General features: G+C 37.5%; 1 protein-coding gene across 5 annotated transcripts in view; it reads left to right on the top strand.

Moving 5' to 3' along the window:
- LOC129887418 (light-mediated development protein DET1) overlaps positions 1 to 22,711 on the top strand; it is a 42,340-nt gene that overhangs the window by 15,318 nt on the left and 4,311 nt on the right. For 2 of the 5 annotated variants that reach the window (XM_055962511.1, XM_055962514.1), the window contains 5 exons: positions 16,017 to 16,085; positions 16,253 to 16,309; positions 17,056 to 17,136; positions 17,218 to 17,382; positions 17,926 to 18,021. In XM_055962511.1, the coding sequence (XP_055818486.1) occupies positions 16,017 to 16,085; positions 16,253 to 16,309; positions 17,056 to 17,136; positions 17,218 to 17,382; positions 17,926 to 18,021 (468 nt within the window). The remainder of the gene's footprint in view (positions 1 to 16,016; positions 16,086 to 16,252; positions 16,310 to 17,055; positions 17,137 to 17,217; positions 17,383 to 17,925; positions 18,022 to 22,711) is intronic. The other 3 variants (XM_055962516.1, XM_055962512.1, XM_055962515.1) reach the window with 3 other exon arrangements.

A 22,711-nucleotide genomic window follows, 5' to 3' on the forward strand; every position in this document is an offset into this window, starting at 1 on the left:
ATGTAATTTTCATAATCTAAGATTTCATTTGATAGTTTTCATAACTTAGTGATGCAAGTACATGATAAAGGTGGAGGATAACTTAATGATGCAAGTACATGATAAAGGTGGAGGTTTTAATGGGCCAACAAGCTGTGAAAAACTCACAAAGGTTTTCTTTTTTACTCCCCTCTCTCTCTCTCTTTCTCCATTCTCTCACCAGCCATTGCCCCTTTTCTTCCGCTGTCTTTCTTCCCTTCGTTCGTATTAAACCTACACTTAAATCTTTGAGGACGTGGAATTAATAGATGTTTCACTACATGTAAGAGCTTTACATGGGTCAAGGGTGGTAATTCAAGGGTGAGAACTTGAATAGAAAAGTATCTCTTCTCGGTAGAATCCAAGGATTAATTCAGACTTGTAAGATCATCTCCATTATCAAAGCTAATGCTGAACTCTGGACATTGGAAGAACTAACCCCATATTTCTTGTTCAAAACATGTGGATTGAGGACTTCAGGCTATCGAGTTTGTTGACATGGTGAAGCAGTGTTGGGAGTCTTTTGAGTTAGAGGTAGATATGACTACATTCGGACCAATATGATTACATTCTCACCCAAAAGTTGAGAATGCTGAAGATGATGATTGAAGGTTGGAATCCAAACAACTTTGATAGTCTGGGAAGGAAGAAACACATATATTGCAGAATATTGAAAATACAAAAAGAATTGAGGAGAAGAGAGTACTAACCAAGGAAGAATCAATGGTATGTTTTTTTGTTCAGTGATGAAATAAGTGGTATATTGATAAACAAACCATCCAGCTGATGCATAATCACAAAAATGGGAAGAATCAGCTCCAGGAATGGACAAAAGAAAGCTATCACACGACTAGTGACCTGACAAAATCCAAAAATACTTCAGGGTTAAAAACCAGTGTAAGATAAACCCAACAAAAGAGTAGAACTAAGCATCTGGCCTTGAGCTTGGAGTCGGCAGTTGAAGTACCATCAAAGCATCTTTGATTCCTCTGTCCAGAAGCACCACAAAATAGTAGCTCGAACCATAGACCAGATTCTTTTGTGGATTTCTCAACTAGCCAGAAGTTCCGGTTAACAAAAATCTCTGATACTAGAGGGCATTAATCTACTGTAGGCCAAAAAGGATAGGTACATAGACCAGATGTCTGAACTCTGAAGCAACAGGGCAATTGAAAAATAGATGACTGACAGATTCTAGACTGTTAAGGCACATGTAGCATCTGTTAGCTAGGTGAAGTTTCATTTTAGATGTCTTGAGTCAGACAGTTATTTTTTAAGGATAACCAACAGAAGGCACTTATCTTGGAAGGCATTTTCACCCCATACAAGCTTCCAAGGCCACTGATCAATTAGAGCTTTATTGGAGCTCATGAGTTGATAGTTGGCTTTGACTGATTATAGGCCATCAAAATTGTTTCCCTAGCTGAGCATGCCCTTCCGAGGATTGCTGGCAATATGCTGTAAAATGGTAATTCTTCAAACTCCCAGTCATTCAGATTACTTCTCAAGCTTGGACACCTAGTATTCCCCTCCCAATTCTGGAAAATAGTAGAGTCAGGATTGGAAGCAATGGGGAAAATCATAGGGTAAACTTCCTTCAGAGTCAATTGGCCTAACCATTAGATCTTTCCAGGAAAGAATATGATTCTCATCAAACTTGCAAAAATGAATTCATTGAGTATTCAGGCCACAGGTTCCTGATTCCTTTCCAGAGTCCACAACCATGAGGGATCCTGCTGATGTTGGACACCCAATGACTATCACTGCCATATTTGGCTTGAACCACCTCCTTCCAAAGGCTCATTCCTTCTTGATTGTATCTCCAATGCCATTTAGGAGCATGTTTTTTGCTGTGCAGAGCCAGATCTTTTCACAATGGTAAGTTAAAACTAGAAGAGGAATTGCAGGAAAAAGCAAATATTGAAGAGATATCTTGTAGACAGAAGTCTAGAGAAAGGAACACCTAATTCTCCCAAAAAAGGGTAATGCCACCAAGAGGTACGACTTAAAGTTAGAAGTTGGAAATTGATGGGAATTTAATATGGGATCAGTAAGTGATAAAGGAGAAAATTGTAGCTTAGATATAATGCTTCTAAGAGGAAGGATGAAAATCAATCTTTAGAGGAACAGGAATGACCACTTCAAAAGAGGAAGTGAAAGGATGGCTATAGATAACATTCTCTGGTGAAGAGGTAGAAAGAGCAGCTAGAGAATGTTGAGACACTCTTATATTGAATATAGGGAAAATAATGAGAAGAAATAGAAAAACTTGATTATGCTTGGTTGAGAATTTCTAGTAATTACAATTTATACAAATTTGTAAGTGTATTGTTAGAATAGGAATAGGTGTACACAATCGTACGTAGAATAGGAAAAGGAATAGTATATAGTATCCTACTTGGTAAATGATTGTATTATAGTGTTTATAAATAGGGTCTCGGTGTATTAATGTAAATACACAATTTAATAATATTCTTTTCTAATATTTCTCACATGGTATCAGAGCTTGTACGGTCTTGGTAGAAAAAAAAACTTGCGTTGCCGCCGGGCAGCTATGACCCATATATGTCGCCTGGCTGGTCGTTGGTTATGATAACAAAAGTAAGGCCAATGATATGCATGAACCCCATATTCAGGGGAAAAAACTCAATCAAACAGGTTATCGTGCATCAATTTTGTGGCGACTTTCTAGGGCTTTTTTGTGTCAATTCCATATCCGTGAATGTTTGTGTAGCACCGTGCATGTTTCTGGTGACTACTTTTTTATATCTAATTTGTGTAGCACCGGGCCATCTTTCTGGCAACTACTTTTTCATATTTAATTTTTGTAGTACTGTGCCATCTTTTCGGTGACTACTTTTTCATATCTGATTTGCGTAGCACCACATCTTTCTGTTGACTATTCTCTCATATCTGATTTGCGTAGCACCGTGCATCTTTTCAGACTACTTCCCATATTTAATTTGCGTAGTACTGTGGATTTTTCAGAATTTCTTTCTCATATTCTAGTTGCATAGCAACGTGTGTCTCTTCGGTGACTCCTCAAATTTGATTTGCATAGTTCTATGTATCTTTCCGATGAAGGGGAGCCTTGGAGTAATTGGTAAAGTTGCTGTCATGTGACTAGGAGGTCACGGGTTCAAGCCTTGGAAACAACCTCTAGCAGAAATGCAAGGTAAGGCTGCGTACAATAGACCCTTGTGGTAGGGCTCTTCCCCGGACCCTGTGCATAGCGGAAACTTTAGTGCACAGGACTGTCCTTTTATGTGTCTTTTCGATGACTCCTCAGATCTGATTTGCATAGGGTCGTGCCATCATTTTGATTCTACCCATATTATTTCTCTTTTTTAGTAGGGTCATGCCATCATTCTAACCCTACCTATATAATTTTTTTCTTTGTAGGGTCGTGTCATCATCGAGACCCTACCCATATAATTTTATTTCTCTAATTTTGACCACTTTCAGCCATAAAATCTAGTAATCTGGCACATGAGCATGTTTCGGCCAGTTTGACGTTGACTTTCTTGTTTAAGATCTACTCATCCCTTGATTTTGAGATGATCCATATATGTTATATCATATTTCGAGTACTTTCTGTTTCAGATTTACTTTTGCCAAAACAAAAAAAAGGTATACTGAGATATATGGGCTTTTACAATGATATTCTCTCCCGTGGCTAAAATAGCATATGTCCACCTTTTCCTATCTATGGTTGTCATTCATCATTGGCCTTTTAATCAATTGGACATTAAGAATGTTTTTCTCCATGGTAATCTCGAGGAAAAAGGCTATATGGAGCAACTATCTGATTTTGTTGCTCAGGGAGAGTCTGGTAGTCTTGTATGTCGATTGTTTAAGTTACTCTATGGTCTGAAACAGACTTCTCAACCATCGTTTCGGAAGTTCAACACTGTAATTTTATCACTCTGTGTTTTATTGACATTATGCATCAAATTCAGTATTTCATGTGAAGACTAAGCACATTGAGATTGACTGGCATTATGCATCAAATCCAGTATTTCATGAGAAGACTATGCACATTGAGATTGATTGCCAATTTTGTGAAGTCGAGTGATCAAGTTGCTGATATCTCACCAAGTCCCTCATCGGTTCTTGTATTAATTACATTTGTAACAAGCTAGGTACATATGATTTGTATGCATCAGCTTGAGGGGGAGTGTTAAAATAGGAATAGGTGTACACAATCGTATAAGAATAGTATATAGTATCCTACTTGGTAAATGATTGTATTATAGTGTCTGTAAATAGGGTCTCTGTGTAATAATGTAAATACACAATTCAATAATATTCTTCTCCAATATTTCTCACATGTATGATAATGAAATCAGTTCCTAATAAAATCCCCTCTTTATCAATGTAAGCTATCTTAACACCCCCCTTTAAGTTGGAGAATACATATCATAACCTCAAAGCTTGTTACAAATGTATTCAATCCAAGGCCCTTTTGAAGGATTTAGTAGGAACATCTATTAGCTGGTCATTTTAGACTACCAAGCTGGTGGATATGTCACTGGGTATGTTGTTGTTTGTAAAGCTGGTGGATATGCAGCTGGACTCAATCTGAGGTCTGATTAAATGTCATCCACCTTTATACATTTATACTCTCATGAAAGCAGGATTTGAGGCAATGTGAAGGGCAACTTAATTGCACATATTAGCTTCATCTATTTGACTTCTACGTACCTCAACACTTGGAGAAATTGTTTCAGTCAAATAAGCTCAGAGGTTGTAAAAGACATTGCTTGATGTTCTGCTAGCACTAGATTTAACGACGTCTTGCTTCGTACTTGCTAAGAGATTAGACTAGATTAAAAGACGTCTTGCTTCGTACTTTCTAAGAGATTAGACGCCTATCATGATATAATATTCAGCTGAACATCTATCTGATGAAGAACCAGTCCAATTGCATATATCCAAAAAATGTCTAGGTGACAATCGTCTTCATATAACAGTTCTTGTGCTGAAGCTCCCTTGATGTATCCAATGATACAAATTACTACATTCCGATGGCCTTTACAAGAGAAATAATCAATCACTCATTACAAATGAAATATTCGATTCTGTAATGTTGAGATATTTAAGTTTGCCAACCAGTATTTAGTGTTTTCCAGGGTCTTCCAAAAGCTCATTTTTTTGAAGGTTAAGTTTGACATTCGGATCCATAGGACAATCTACAGGTTTGCAGTCTATACCTGTCTTGGATTTTGCCCCTTGATCTCCAAAAAGTACCTTCAACTTTCCTAAATCTGGTTTAGAAACTGTCGAACAGATGCTGCTTAAGTTAAAAAAATTGTTCTTGATCATTTGACAATGTCATTGACATAGACTACTAGACATATACTTTTTTCGGAAACAACATGTCGATAAAAAATAGAATGGTCTGCGGTGCTTCGAGACATTCTTAAATGTTGGGTCACAAACTAAATTTTCCATTCTAGGCTATTCGAGATTGTTTTAGACTATATAGTGACTGCTTTAGACAACTTACCAAGTCTGACTCTCATGAGCAACAAACCCTGATAGTTTCCATATGTGCCTCTTTGGCTAGCTTCCTATGCAAATAAAATTCTTAATATTCAACTGATGTAGTGCCTAGTGACCTTAATGGTGTCAAAGATATTAGTAGTCCGATAGATGTAGGTTTCACAACTGGAGAAAATGTGTCACCAAATCAAGACATGAACTTGAGAAACTCTTTGACAACAAGACGTTGGGAAGCTCCTTGACAACAAGATGAGTTTTCAACCAATCAATTTTCTCTATCAAGACCCATTTCACAGTATAGATCCAGTGGCTTTGGATTGTAGATTTTCCCTCTTGATAAGAATCAATTCCCAAGTGCTATTGGCCAGAGAAGCAGTTATTTCTTCCATCGTTGCGTGTCTCCACCCTGAATTTTCCAGTGATTCTCTCATAATCTTTGGTATAGGAACATTAGACAAAGTAGACAGACAAATTTAGTAGAATGGGACATATGATGATAGCTCAAGCAAGTAGACAAAATATTGATATCGAGTAGTACAAATTCCTCTGTAAGTGATAGTGGGCGGAGTCGCTATATCTGAAGAAGGAATGATTGGAGCAGGTAACGGAGGGGCACAAGTCATTTGGAGCTACCGGTGTACCTAGTCAGGAAAAGTGCTATCATCAGCAGGGTGATGACATTAGGGGTAATACTCGAAAAGGAGGATGACTAGCTTGAGGGCTGATGTATGGGTCCTGTAGGAATTGGTAGAACTTGAGGAATTAGATTTCTACGGAGGTGTTTGGTTAAAAACATGGAGATCTGTAAAGAAGGTTATCTCTTATATAATATATTATTTGTTGTTGGATCACTCTTTTTTCTTACATTTTTGAAGACGAGAGTACCCTAAGAAGACACATTTAATCAACTTTGCTTGAAGTTTATTTTTCTCAGAATTGGAACTATGCAGGTAAAACCAGATACTCGCTACAGAAGATGGTCAAGATTTGATATGGAAATAGAATTAAATGAGGACTGACAACACAACAAAGTAGATGACATACAGTTAATTAGATAACAAGTTGCAAAAGACATATTCAAAAGAAAAGAGAAACATGATGGTGTATAAGAACTCATTGTTTCAATGAGATGCCATTTGTTACATTTGAGAACTCCATATCACTGAGGACATGACCTTAGATAGAAAAGAGTGGAGGTCGCGGATTAGGGTAGAAGGCTAGTAGGGATAGAATGGTGTCTTACCGTGTGTTGGTTGAGGGTGGCCGTAGGTCTAGGCGTGCCTTTATAGCTGTGTTGCTATTGCCTTTGATTATTGCAGTACTTTGCTATAGTTATTGTTCTTGTCTTGTAAATTTTGCATTGCATTTTATTTTTATTTTTATTTTTATTTCTTTTTTTACTTTTTATTTATTTATTTATTTATTTTTATTATTGTTTATTTTTTTATTTTTTATTTTTTCTTTATGCTATATATATATATTTTTTTCTCTCGTACTTGGAACTGTGACTTTCGAGCCGAGGGTCTTTCTGAAACAACCTCTCTATCTCCATGAGCTAGTGGTAAGGTTTGCGTACATCCTATCCACCCTAGACCCTACTTGTGGGATTCCACTGGGTTGTTGTTGTTGTTGTTTTTGTTGTATTTCGTTAAGAAGTATATGCACAAACCCTTCGCTGGGATGGGGGGCCTCATATGGTTCGGCTTGGGACTTCCATAATGGAGGTCTCAAGTTCAAAACTCCTTGCCTGCGATAGCAAGGTGTTATCCTTCTGATTCAAACTCGTCACACGGGGTTTACCTTATGCGCACCCAAAGTTTAGTTGCGCGTTCCCTTGTCATAAGAAAAAATAAAGAAGCATATGCACAAGAACTCTGGTGTGTTATTCCTTAAGAAGACATGAAACTGGACAACATGAATAACACGTACGTTGGGTATTATCACTACGTAATACCTTTATTGGTACTCCAAATGGGAACCTCAGCACAAAATTTTTGCAAGATAGAAAGTAATTCAGAATGGTACTTCATTAGAAGCTCTTATGTGCAACTGGAGTAATCAACAATGGAGATTACAATTGGGGAAGTAACAGGGATGGCTCTTATTTTGTCACGACCCGACCTAGGGCCTAGTCGTAACATGACGATTGAAACCCCAAATGACTCCAACCAAGCCTCTTGTACATATCATACGCATTCATAAGGTAAAGTAAAAAGCGGAAACATCATAAGAAAGTCTAAACCATGAATAGTAAATGAAAAATGTCACATGACAACATAGACTCAAAACATTTGTCCAACTATATGCCTCTACTTATGAATATGGGCGGGGGCTAAGATGTGTCCCCGATATGAAACATAACAAGTCTTTGAAAACAGTAACTAACTCAACAACTAGTCCCCGATAAATGAGGACTCACCACAACACCGCTGAATAGGGAAGCTTAACTAGCCACGTAGATGAGTATGATCTTTAACCTCAACCCCTACATTATGAGACAATGTAGGCAAAAGTATGCATTAGTACGTTGGAATGTACTAAATATGAGGGCATGACATGCAGACGTAAATCATGGAATGCAAAGGTCAAGTAAAACACATGATAAGATGGAATAAGTAAAGTCATGAGAAAATCATATTGACCAAAGCATTTAAAAGCATAAATTCAAAATCATAACATACTTAAGAGATCATACATATGTGGGATAGGAACCATAACCGACAATAAGACCATGTGAGCTATAATTTCGTTGTCTCCCCATACAACGAAGAAAAGGGGAATCTACTTGCCAAGGTAGACTCTACCCTACTAGGCGGGTCATACATACGCTATATATGAATCCAATAGCTAAGCCATGAAGGCAACCTACGGTAGCACGTAGTTTATGGGACATGAGGCTGCTACTAAGGCTTTTGGTAGGGCCCCCACCTCAAGTCCACTCGGTGCTAAGTCAAATCCCACGGAATACATACATAACATAAAATCATAATTTCATGTATCATAGTCATGATCATAGGTTTGAAATCGTAGAGTAGCTCATTTTCATAACATACTTGTAATGTGAGAATTGTCCTTTCATCATTACAATCATATTTGCACAATTCATATTGTTAGGCCTTAGGTCACCGCATAGGGCCCTAAGTCACCTTTTAGGCCTTAGGTCACCACATAGGGCCCTAAGTTACCTTACTTCATAACCTGCATGAAATTCATACCTTGAACTTAGAGTAAAACTCAATTGCATAATCAATTGACTTTGCAAATCATGTAATTCACTTGAAAACATGCATAATCATAAACTTTATATCAGCCCATACATAATTCATATAGATAATATCCTTTGGAAGTATAATTCAAAATACTCATAATTTACATCACGAACCCTAGAGATCAAAATAAGAGAATTCATGGGAAAACTCTTCAATTCAATGCAATAACTATCAATTTATATCAAAATAGACTTATGATCATATTTTGAATCATAATTCATGCAATAGGAATAGAGATCATAAAACCCATAAAATATCATACTTTAATTTGATAGAAAACCTTGAGAAATTGATTGGGCTTCATGGATGAAAGGATCCATGAATCAATACCCACATACCTTAAGTGAAAACGCCAAATAATTTGGAAGAACTTGAGAGTTTTGATGAAGAGCTTGAATGAATTTACTTGAAGTCTTCAATGGAGTTCTTGAGAGTCTTTTGTAGAGAGAGAAATATTTGAGTAGGTGAATTGTAGGAGAATGAATAGAATTAGAGGTTTAGGTCAATTTATATAATTGCATTAGGTCCTAAAAACGTCTAGGTTCATTAGCTAACAATTAGGGAAAAGTCTAAAACGCCCTTATTAAAAACCCAACTCGGCCAGACAATCCTTGCCAGGTCCGCGATGCGGACCTTTCTGTTTCGTGTAGTTTCTTCAAAAATCTATCTTCCGATTTATGGGTCCTAAAAATCCCCCGAGACCTTTTTCCCGCAGGTTTTGACCTCCTGATCGATATTCCGAACTCGGATTTTCCAAAAAGATTAAGGATAACGCATTACATGAGCTGCCTATTCCCAAGGCATTTCTTAAGACACTTGTGCATTTTGAGGAACGTTACATATTCGGTCAAAGAAGGCTACTTACATGTAAGCTTAACGAAGACACTATTGATCTGTGGCCCTAGAACTTATCTGGAGAACTAAGATGCCTCCAAAAGTCATCTGCTTCAGCTGGGTCAGTCTTAATGGTTCTTGCTTAACTCAAGATAATCTTATGAAGAAGAAGTTCCGTATAGCCAACAGATGCTACATGTGCTTGTGCAACCCAGAATCTATCAATCATTTGTTTCTTCATTGCACTGTTGCCACAGACCTTTGGAACATGTTCTTTTCTCTCTTTGGACTGACTTGGGCCATGCTGGGCTCTTTGAGAGAGGCTTTTGTGTGTTGGAGTTCCTGGAAAGTTGGGAAGTCCATCAAAAAGATCAGGTCTTTGGTTCCTGCTTGTATTTTGTAGTGCTTATGGATAGAGAGGAATAAAAGGTGTTTTGATGGCATCCCAACACCCATTTCCTCTCTTAAGGCTAGATGTTTGATTAGTCTTTTTAGTTGAGTCAACCACTCCTCTGTAATTACTGACGCTGTTGAATCATTCCTAGAATTTATCAGCTCCATAGATCTATGTTGATATTGTGATGGTTTTTTTTTGCCTTCCTGGGAGCTGATAATCTCTTTGTAATGCTTGCATCTTGCTGATGCTTTTTGTATGATATCCTTCTTATTTCATCAAAAAAAAATGGAGATAACAAAATAATGAAATTCTAAATTAGAAACAACTTTGCTTGGACGCCATATGTCTGAATGTGCTATTATTAAGCATAAATGAGGCCCTATTATAGACTATTTTGAAAAATCAAGTGCGAGTGTGTATCCCAAAATGATGACTGGCATTCTAGAGAAGACAGAAAGACTAGAAGTTAATCTCTGAGTTTTGCAAAGACTGGGGATGGCCAGACGCTTGTGAAGAAGATCATCGGAGGCAGTAAAAATGAGAGCACCTGGTGATTGAGGCTTGCACAAGTGGTAGGGTGCCTGTTACTGATGTCCAATTCCTATCATTTTCCCCATAATCTGGTGTATGCCAACAGAGTTGGCCATAAAGATGACAAGGCAATTGAAGCTTTTAGCTAATTTTGTTAACAAAATTATCAAAAGATTGTGTTTAAAAAGGTAGAAGTAAGAAGTTACACCTTTTATTAAATCGGACATCCATCTCATTGAGACTGGATGTAATTTTATTAATATCCAAAGAGTACCAAGGCAGAGGAAGGGGATCCTCTGGTCCTATAGTTGGTAGGCGGTAACTACTCCGACTGTTACAAAATGTAGGTAGAATTGCTCTCAAAAATTGGCTAGGAGAGTTTCCATTCAAGAATCCTCCCTATAAACATAAAAGGATGTTGTCAAGGAACATCAAAGTGATAAAAGCCTAAGAAGTTGTTGATCCAAGACGAACTTGTTCTTGCTGCAAACCCTTCAAAATGATGGAAGCTGACTTTTTTCCAGATTGACTTTAACTCGTATCTCTCTTGGAAGTTGCTGGAAAGACTCAAACCAAGTGACACTGTTACACTGCAGTCCATAATTATAGACAGTAAATCTGCTGGTTTGTTCCCCTCTGTATAGCAATGAGTAATCTTGATCTCTTCAAAGGAGTTCGTTCAAACTTTAATGTCTCTGACGTCATCTTGCATCCTCCATGGAATTTTGGTATCCTTGGTTAGCCAGTTAATCAGAAGCAGAGAGTCACTCTCAATTTCCAGTTTCCTGATTCCTTTGTTGATACACTTCTCTTCCTTTAACCACAATTTGTGAACTATTAGCAAGTGTAACTGTAGAGAGATTTAGGGAAGGAGCAAGATTAGAGAAAAGAATTCTTATTACCAGAAACATGGTCAGATGTACCAGAACCAAGTATCTGCAACAAGCGGGTGAATGCTTGATTAGACAAGTAAATGAATTGCCGGTTTGTGAGGAGCTAAATTGAAGTGACTACTATTTTGAATCTGCATTGCTGGTAATCATTGTAATTTGACTCGGTAAAATCTATGGAGTAGGTCAGTTGGCTTTCTATATCTCCACCGATCGAGCCATATAAGCCGCAGGGAAGTTGTTAGGTGGCGGTCGATTATGTTGTTTTCATCAAAGTGCCTGGAGTATGGCCTGGCTTGTTACAGTGGTTGTATAAGGATTCGAGCTTTTTGACTTTTCCCTTTTTGATAGCTATTTTATACATTTAACATAGATGCTTCATCTTCATTAGTATCAACGGTGTGTGCCTATACACAGTAACTGGACTGGGAGGTCTTAGAACCATGGGACTTGCCCATATCTGATCTCTTATCAAGCCAAAATCAGGTGACTAAATTTGTCGGTGATGACTCTAGCTTCTTCTGTGAGTACAATTTACTTGGCTTTGATACCATATTGGAGATATGGAACAGAATGAGAAGAAATTGAAAAGCTTGATTGGGAATTTGATAGTAATTACAAGAGTACAATTTGGTAAGTGTTTAATTATAAAATCAAACAAATCCCTAGTCAAATCCTTGACTAAACGACCTTAATTATTGTAAATCTTTTACTATCTTAACATGGACCAAATGCTTGTATCTTAGCATTCTACCAGAAATGTGGAGTACCAATTAATGAAGATTTCATGAACACCATCAATTATTTTATTAGCAAGAAAAGCTTGATAGAAGCTTCAATATTTCATGTGTATACATTGGTTCCTTAGAATTGATATAGAAGAATTAGGAGATTTTTGACCCATCAACTTGGTTTGGAGATCATGTAATATCATATCTAAGCTATTGATCTGAAGATTGAGAAGCACGGCAATATCTAGGATACAAATCCCTATTATGAAAATAACACAAATTATTGATGCAGTTTTGTGTGCTAATGACGTACTGAATTGTCGGAGAAAAGAGGTACACCTGCTTTACTATATAAATTAGATTTGGAGAAGATCTGTGACCATGTAAATTGATCATTCTTTGCTCAATCTGATGCGAGATTTTATCTTTGGCGAAAAAATGGATAAATTGGGTAAAGTCATACATTTCCACTGCCCGATTCTGTGCACTTATTAATGGGAACCATGAAGTTTTCTGCTCCATAAGAATAATCTTAAATAGGTTGATCCGTATCCCATTTTATGTTCTTGTACCCAGTGTAGTCAAAGGCGCGCTTTAAGCGCGCTTAAGCCCTGAAGTGAGGCTCAAAACATGTTGAGCGCTTCGCCTCGCTTTATGTGCGCTTCAGTGTCATCAACAAGGTTCTAAGACAAACTTTTCCTTGCCAATGAGCCTCTTCTAAAGAAGTCAAGCTAAACAATTGATATTTCACTTTATCATAGTTTTTTTTCAATTTCTTTTGTTATATATTTGTCATTCATGTTTATAATTATTAGTTTTGGACTAAACATATATATTTGTACTTTTTTGTCCCTTTGCGCCTTTTTTCACTAAAGCCCACGCTTTATTTGCACTTTGCACTTAAAGCCCCAACAGACCTTAGAGCCTTTTTGCGCTTTTCGCCTTTGATAACACTGCTTGTACCAGTGAATATGCCTTGTTAGACTTTATTAAATAATATTTTTCTAATATCAGAATATTAGAAAAACCTTCAAATCCAGATAGATTCTTTTATTTAACAAATATCATTGCATTTTATTCATCTCCTAAAATTGGCTTTTAATAACAAAAAAACCGGCTAGAATTCAAGTTTTAATCCATTTGCTGTTAACATCAAGATATATTTTTTATCTCTAATTTTTCATCACTCAACAATTTTAGTCTTCTAGAGCTACTTAGGTTTTTGTGTATTCTGTCAAAGTAAAACTATATTGTTTTTTCTTAAGAAACATTTGCAAAGGATGATAAGGTGGGGAAGCGAGACTGAGATGGTTTTACATGTGTAAAGGAGGTGTGTTGGCTGGTTGTAAGGGATAACCGGAGGGGTAGAGGTAGGCCGAAGAAGTATTGGGGAGAGGTGATTAGGCAGGCGCAACTTCATATTGTCGAGGACATGACCCTAGATAGAAAGTAGATGAAGACGCGTTTTAGGGTAGAAGGATAGTAGGGGTGAAGGTTAGTGCAGTATTAGCGCATTTTGTGGTGTATCGTGTTTCTATTATCACACTATTTTGCTGTTATTATTGTTTCTTTCTCGTAGACTTAACATTTGCCTTTCTTATTAATTGCTATGCCTTCTTCATTGTTTTTTTTTTCTTCTTTTACTTGGGTTTGGGGCACTTAAGCCGAGAGTCTTTCGGAAACAGCTTCTTTACCTCCTCGAGGTAGTGGTAAAGTCTGCATACACTCTACCCTCCCCAGACCCCACTTAGTGGGATTTCATTGGATATGTTGTTGTTGTTGTTGTTGTTAATAAACATCTACAAAAAAAAACAGAATATCAAGAAAAACTTAACTCTGTATGGGCATATTCGTAATAAAATTTTAAAACATGATTTTTCCTTTGTATAATTAGTATACGCATACAAGTATTTACCCTTCTTTTTCCCCTTCATTAGAGTTGCATATTAATGTTTTTATAATTTTCTCATTTTACAAATTCTAAAAAAAAGTAGAAGGCAAACAATAACTACTACGAGAAAGCAACATAAAATGAAAAGGCGGTGTGGGGTGAGGTTGGCTGGGGGAGCATACTGAATCCATCAATTCCAAATTTCACGCAGAAAATTGTATGATCATTGTTTCTCTATCATTAGGAAAGTGATAAAGGAAAACGGAGAAAAAGCTAAAGATATGGGGAAAGGAAAATGTAAACAAAGACAAATTTTTGCCAGAGGAAAGGCCAAATTATCAGGCTCTGGAATTCTCACTATGGAAATCGCATCAAAGCCAACAGATCTCAAGGCCATGTAGTCCGCATCATCCACGTCATAAATAATATTCTTCTTCCAAAACACTTCTCGTTTCCCTTTCTTCTTGACTAAATTGTTTTCAGTATGAATTATTTGAATGAAAGTTTAATTGAGTTGCTTTTTTATGTTTTTTTGATCAAGGTATGTTTAATGGTGCGGAAAAATTGAGAGGAAAAGGATCATAATTTGTTCAGCTGAATGTAGAATGTATATATAATAAAAATCTTTTAATCAAACAAATAAGCTAACCTCATCCTATCATGCATTCAAATTAAATGAAGGGAAAAGGGTCAAATTTGCTCCTAAACTATGCGAGATGGAGCAAATTGGGCAGGAGCAGATTTGCCCTACGTTAATAGTTGGGGGGTCAAATATGCTCTTGCTGTTACTAAAATGGGCTAAATTTTCCCTTATTTTCTAGAGGCGGAAATTTAGCACCCGGTGATGCCACATGTCCCGCAATTAAGGATTAACTTTTTTACAACAGAGGGTAAATTTTAACTTCGCAAAGTTCAGGGGCAAATCTGACCCTTCTCTCTAAATTTTTTATTCCTCCCCTCTCCTCCCTGCTACATCTTTTGCCAATCAACCTTTATTTCTTCTCCCTTCCTCCTTCGAATCCTATGTGGCTATACGACTGCATTAAAATAGTATTCTATGTTGCATGATCAAGTCATTTAGTGCATTCCCTCCAAGTGGTGGCGCCGCGGCGGTGTGGGTGGCAGGGAAAGAGAAAGATCAAGGTAAGAGAAGATAGTTGTGGAGAGAGACAAGAAAGGAAGTTGAAAGGGTGATTTGTTGCAGACGTAGTGGCGGGGATGGAGAAAGGAAGAACCAAAAAAAATTTAAAACTCAAAGTTAGGGTTAGGTTCAAATATTTCCCTAAATTATGTGAAAGGTTAAAATTTGGCCTTTGTTTTTAAAAAATAATCCTTAATTGTGCGACACGTGGCATTACCGGGTGCTTCCTTAATTGTGCGACACGTGGCATTACTGGGTGCTTCCTCCTCCGTTTTTTTTTCTTTTTGAAAGATCAATTTTAGCCTATTTTAGTCATGGTGAGGGTATATTTGACCCTAACTATAAACACAGGACAAATATGTTCTATCTCACATAGTTCCGGATTCAATTCTTGCTTTAGTACAAAAATAAATTAGGATATTTCATCTTGAGTACGATAAGTTGCACACTGAACAATACATGATTTTACCTTGTTCCTTTGCTAGGTTAACATGGCAATAAAACTTCTATCCATCTAGGATAGTAAACGGATGTGATTCATATATTATCGAACTCCTTTCTAAGGTAGAAAAGTTTGTATGCAAACTTTCCAGTACAATCCTATCATAGGTATCTGAGTCAATGGACAATATCAACACGATAACAGTACTTCTACTTCTAGGGACAGAGGTGATGGTTTGAAACAAAGGCTACAAGAATGATAACTGTCAATTAGAAGCTAATTTATAAGTCAGGTTGTGCACACTTTTACGACTGCAAGAAGGTTAAGACAATCTCGTTTCCTGACTCTGGTTTCTCTTTTTAATCAGCGAGTGCAGTGCCTGAAGAAGAAGTTTTACTTCCACTTTCAAGATTACATTGACTTGATTATCTGGAAGGTAGCACTTTAACTTCAGTTTTCATATTTTTTATGACCCAGATGCTCTGCCTTCCAGAAAAACTGGACATATTCAGTTGCATCTGGTACCTACTCTAAATTTCCAGGGGGTGATTCATTTTCCGAATCATTGAACATCTTGCTACTTCTTGACTGCAATATGAGCAGGTGCAATTTTTGGACCGACATCACCTGTTGATCAAATTTGGCAGTGTTGATGGTGGGGTGAGATTTCCTTTTTTTGCTCTATGATTTTTGTATTGTGGTCTGATCATTTATTCGAATCGTCCATTATGTGATTCTACTGAGTTCACTTGATATACGAAATTTTGTGGAAACAATAAGAATGAGGTTGGAACGGTACCCCAAAATAAAAGGAAGATTTGGGGTTCAAAGTTTTTAATATGATGATTCTTTTTAAAAAAATGCATACTAGAGCAGTATCCGACTACTTTGTTGCATAACTCTTATCTTAAAACACATGGCAGTAAGTCATTCAACTTGTCTCGGTGGCTATAGCTTGACAAGTAGTTAAAGAGTAGCTGCATGAAACTCTTTGGATATTTGCTTTATTTTGTAGTACATACATATTGCTGGTATGGATCATTATATTTTACGGGTATCAAATCAATTAATATTATTCCGGTTTAGCGTAGATATGTTTGTAATTGAAGTCCCTTTTTCTCATTAAATAAGAGAGCTACTTTTGAGTTCAACTGTAATTATATATATAAGATCATCTTGCCCTCTAAATTTGCTTGGAATTTCCTTTCAATGCAAGCCAATATAATTTGTCACAACAACATATTACCAAAATTTTAATCCAATTAATGTTGTGGAGCCGTATATAGAATCTATTTATTTCTACTATTTTGGTGGCCTGATATCTCTTGTACTATTCAGTTTGAAGCTTTTGTGCTCTTTGGGAGTAGCCCGACACCCATGCATGTTGAATATTGTTGAATCTGCAGGTATCTCGAAATGCTGACAGCCATCCTTCTTTTTTTGCTGTTTACAATATGGAGACTACTGAAATTGTTGCATTTTATCAGGTATATCTAAGGCTTAATGCAAGTGTTGTACTTCTTGTCATGAAATGTTCTATCAGCATTAACTGTTTTTGTATCCTTCAGAACTCAGCCGATGAGCTTTATTTCTTGTTTGAGCTGTTCAGTGACCATTTTCATGTTTCATCCAAAAGTTCATTACATATGAACTTTATGTCCTCATACTCAAACAATATCCACGCCCTCGAGCAACTAAGGTGTACAAAGAATAAAGCAACCAGTTTCTCTCAAGTAATGTTCTCCTTCTTTGAAGTTTCTAGATCTTCTCCCTTATCTGAAGCTTTGTTCTTTCCTTTTTGTTTTGTTTTTTATTTTTCTTTTAGCTTTTTGTCTGATTTTTTTGGTGTGGGCTCTGGTTTGCTGGGCTTAAACACCTCTTGTGCTTTTGGTGATTTTTTCTTTAATAAAGGGCTTTGACTCACTTTGATTAAAATAAAAACAAAGGTTTTCCTGAACTGTCAAGTTTTGAAGTGCTTAGGTGGCATTATTTTTGTGATAGCTTATCTTATTAAAAAGATAATTGTTTACAGAAAGTGATAAAAGTTATTTTTGACAAAACTTTTTCAAGTTTCCTAATTTTATTTTCAACCAAACATTACTGGGGAAGAGTTTCTAATTTTTATTTCATATTTTGATTTCCTAAATTTTGTTGCACCTGTTTTTGAAAGAAATACGACCTAAGTTCTTTTGTTATATCCATGTGTATTTTTTTAGTATGAGGAATGTGACAGTCTCTGTGCTTTGAAACTGATGCCATGGTGTTTCCAAATGCAGTTTGTTAAGAAGATGATGGCTTCCTTGCCTTTTAGTTGTCAGTGTCAGAGTCCTTCCCCATATTTTGATCAATCTCTTTTCAGGTTTGATGAGAAGGTCTGGCTCTAGAATTCAATCTATATTTATTATGCAAAAGCTATATAGGAAATCCATAACTGGAACTAAAATTATGACATAGTTAATTTGAATTTCTGACGTGATGACCAGCTGAATGAATTGCATGAATGGAATCCTTACCTCTTTTTGTTGGGTTGGGAGTGTATGCTAGTGTTTGAACTAGTTAGGTTGATGACTGAACCTTATGTTACTTTGATGGTTTGACTTTTCCCTACATCTAGATCAATCGGAAGAGTTAGTGGCTGACAGTCTTTGATAGAACCCATCAAGGATCTTTTTGATCACCATTTCTATGCCAACCCCTGATGCATGCAGTTTTTCTGTTTCTCGGAAGGTTATGCATAATACATAACTAAGGAAATGTTTATAGTGCATCCATTACCCGATAATACGATCTTTTCCTGCAAAAATATATCTATTCTGTATGTTCGTCTATAGCAGAAACTCCAGAATCTAGAGCTTATGATGGTCTTAGCAGTTTTAGTATTAGAAAAAGACTTAGTAGGCCTACATGCAAAATCTTCCTTGAGTACCTGGAAATTAGCTAAGCATTTAGTTTCTTCTTAGTTCAAGTTAGAGACATTCATAATACTACGACTGAGATGCTACTGGGGAATTTAAAAATTCTTTACTAGTTATCAACACTTCTTCCTGAAAATGGTAGCAATCATCATCCATGGGTGGGGAATCAAATGGAATTGCATTATTCAAACAATTTTTATGATATACAATTGCATGTATACGTGGTAAAGGAATTTCTTTTCTTTTCTATGTATTGAACGTGGTGAAGTAAGCTACTCCAAAGTGGAGGTAGAAAGTAGTTCTTGACATAGGCTTGGAGCAAGGTTGTCAAGTTTAACCTACAAAAGTGTAACAATCCCATCTTGAACATGTTCAATGAGGGATATATTCATTGATGTACACCCAAATTAACCTGACCAAGAGTCTGGATCAGGGTAACCCTAATTAATCCTTCAGAAATTTAGGAAGAGTTTCTTTTTGTAATACAATGCTAACTGAGTAAGCCTAAAGAACAGGGATTGGGAACTGTTCTTGAACAGCTGACTCGATTCTTCCAGAGAAGAAGATAAAACTTGAGAGAAAAGATAGAGAAAAAGAAGATTTCTTATTGATCTCAACTGATACCTTTAGATTGGAACTGTTTGACTATATGTAGATGGACTATGTCCAAGAGTTAGTTATAACTAACTCTTTTAACAGAATTTCCTAACAACTTGTAACAATCCACGTGTTAGTCGCGTGCTGACCTATGAACTAACACACACTCCAATTAGCTAAAATGCAAGAATTACCAATTAGAATTAATGGAAAATCCCTAACTCGTTTGACATGTAACAGCACTCCCCCTCTTCAACGAATCCTTGACCTCAAGGATTAAATTGTGGTAACTGCTGAGTGAAAGACTGATAATCTTCCTAGGTGCTGTCCTCTTCAGCTGCATAGAACCACTTGACTAACAACTGAGTAGCAGGCCAGTCATGCTTCTTGACAATCCTCCTATCAAGAATAGCCTGTGAAGTTAAGAGGATGTGACCAGCATCAACATGAACCTCAGGAAGGGTAGCAGAAACAACATGGGAGCCTAACTTCTTTTTGAGCTGGGAGATATGAAAAGTATGGTGAATTTTTGAGTCAGGAGGTAACTGGAGAGTATAAGCAACCGAACCCACCCTTGCTAGGATTTGGAAAGGGCCAAAAAACTTGGCTGAAAGTTTTTGGAAAGCATGGGATTTTAATGATGTCTGTTTGTAAGGGTGTAACTTGATGTAAACCCAATCCCCAACTGCATGAGACCTATCAGTCCTCCATTTGTCAGGTTGAGACTTCATCTTGCTCTGGGCTCTGGCCAAATGAGACTTTAAGCAATGCAAAGTTGCCTCTCTAGCTTGTAGACTCCTATCCACCATGTCAAGTTGAGAATCAAAAGGCATGTAAGGGAGAAGAGGGGGGGGGTGTTTGACCATAAACAACAGCATAGGGGGTCATGTTAATAGCAGAACGGAATGTGGTATTGTACCACCATTCAGCCAAAGGCAACCATTGGGGCCATTCCCTGGGCTTTTCAAATGTCATGCATTTGAGATTACGCTCGAGGCGTCTGTTTACAACTTCAGTCTGCCCATCAGTTTGAGGATGGTATGCAGAAGAAGTAAGCAAGGTGACCTGCAATTTGAACAATTCTTTCCAAAATCTGCTTGTAAATACAGGATCTCTATCTGAAACTATGGTCTTTGGCATGCCATGGAGTTTGAATACCCCATTCATGAAGGCCTGAGCCACCTCCACTGCAGTATAAGAGTGCTTGAGTGCCATAAAGTGAGCTGCCTTGCTCAATCTGTCCACTACCACAAAAATGACCTCATGTCCAGCAACCTTAGGGAGACCCTCTATAAAGTCCATAAAAATATCTTGCCAAACCTCGTCTGGGATTGGAAGAGGCTGAAGAAAATCAGGGTATGCTACAGTCTCACCCTTGCATCTCTGACAAACATCACCACCTCTTACATAGGCATAGACATCCTGCTTCATCATCTTCCAATAACAATCTTGTTTAAGCCTCTGCAAGGTAGCTATTATACCAGAATGGCCCCCATAGCACTGTCATGGTATAAAGCTATTAAATCTTTTCTCACAGTAGCCACAGAGCCTACCATCATCCTCCCTTTTCTACTCAAAATACCAGCATGGTATCTGTAGTAAGATTTAGTTGCACCTGTAGTCTGAATGGAAGTGATCAATTTCTGGAGAACAGGATCCTGCAATCAAGAGTTCTTAACCTCCTCAAGTAAGCGAGCTTGAACCCCAGAAATGCTGCAAAGCTGGATGGGTACTTCTCTTCTAGAAAGAGCATCTTCAACAACATTGTCATTGCCTTTCTTGTAGGATATAATATAGTCATAACCGAGTAATTTGACCAGGCACTTCTGTTGGCTAGGAGTGGTATCTGCTCCATCAGGTATTTGAGGGGTTGGTGATCAGTTTTAATTATGAATTGTCTCCCCAAAAGATATGATCTCCACTTTTGAACTGCTGACACCAGTGCTAACAATTCCTTTTCATATACTGATTGGGCCTGATTCTTTTCAGCCCCTGACTAAAGAATGCTATAGGTCTGTGACCTTGTGCAAGCACACACCAATACCTCCTCCAGATGCATTTGTCTCCACTATGAATTCCTTGGAGAAATCTGGTAAAGCGAGAATAGGTGTTGAAGTGACAGCTAGTTTTGAGTTTGTCAAAAGCTTGAGAAGCAGCACCAGTCCATTTGAAATTTCCCTTTTTCAACAAATTATTCAAGGGTCTTTCTATAATACCAAACCCTTGAATAAATCTCCTGTAGTATCCTGCAAGTCCCTGAAATCCTCTCAACCCTTTTAAAGTTGTAGGTTGAGGCCAGTGCACCACAACATCTATCTTGCCCCCATCCATAGCAACCCTTTCTTGAGAAATGACATGGCCTAAATAGTCAATCTGTTGAACCCCAAAAGCACATTTGCTATGCTTCACATATAAGACATTTTCCCCAAGAATACTGAAAGTTTCTCTCAAGTGAGAGAGGTGATCAGTCCAGCTAGAACTGTAGACAAGTATGTCATCAAAGAATACCAAAATGAACTTCCTGAGAGGAGCAAGGAAGATCTGGTTCATCAAACTTTGAAATGTGGAAGGAGCATTGGTTAGGCCAAAAGGCATGACCATGAATTCATAATGACCTTGGTGGGTTCTAAATACAGTTTTTGCCTTTTGGAATGTCAGGCTCAAACACCCTAATCTGATGATAGCGTGATCTTAGATCCAACTTTGAGAAATACTTTGCACAATGTAACTCATCTAACAACTCCTCAATCAAAGGAATTGGGAACTTATCCTTGATAGTATGGGTATTCAATTCTCTATAGTCTACACACATCCTCCATGAACCATCCTTCTTCTTTACCATGACTATGGGTGAAGAATATGGACTGGTACTAGGCCTTGTCACACCTGAATCCAACATCTCATTTACCAGCTTCTCAATCTCATCTTTCTGAATTGCAGGGTATCTGTAGGGTCTATGTTGATTGGAGAAGTGCCCTCCTTCAATACAATCTTATGATCATGATCTCTAGATGGTGATAGCTCTGTTGGTACCTCAAACAGATCAGTACAATCTTGCAGCACCTCCTGCATGTATGCACTGTCTATCCCAACAACATCACAACTGTTTAAAGAAAAGAAACTACCTGGTTCTCCACTGTTCTCCCCCAAATACATACCCACAGAAAGCATGCATCACTCTGTTGGTTTAGCTAACAATTTAGCCATGCCACTCTGTTAAACCATCTTAGCTGCAGGTGGTTTGATGCCCCTCGAGGAAACCTTGTGGCTCATTATGTTGAACTCCATCTTAAGTTGTTTGAAATTCCACATTATGTCCCCCAAGGTAATTAACCATTGCACCACAAGGACCATGTTACACCCTCCAATAGGTAGTACTAGCATGTAAGAATCAAATGATACCCCTTGCATTTTCCAAACCAGCTTCTTACATACATACTGACAGTGCATCTTCTTCCCATCAGCCACAGACACAAGGAAAGGGGATATAGCAGTTAAAAACAAGTTACACAGACACTGCACTTTCGATGCTGCATCCATGTCGGATTCT

This window comes from Solanum dulcamara, chromosome 4, assembly GCF_947179165.1.
Source record: "Solanum dulcamara chromosome 4, daSolDulc1.2, whole genome shotgun sequence".
NCBI classification, from domain to species: domain Eukaryota; kingdom Viridiplantae; phylum Streptophyta; class Magnoliopsida; order Solanales; family Solanaceae; genus Solanum; species Solanum dulcamara.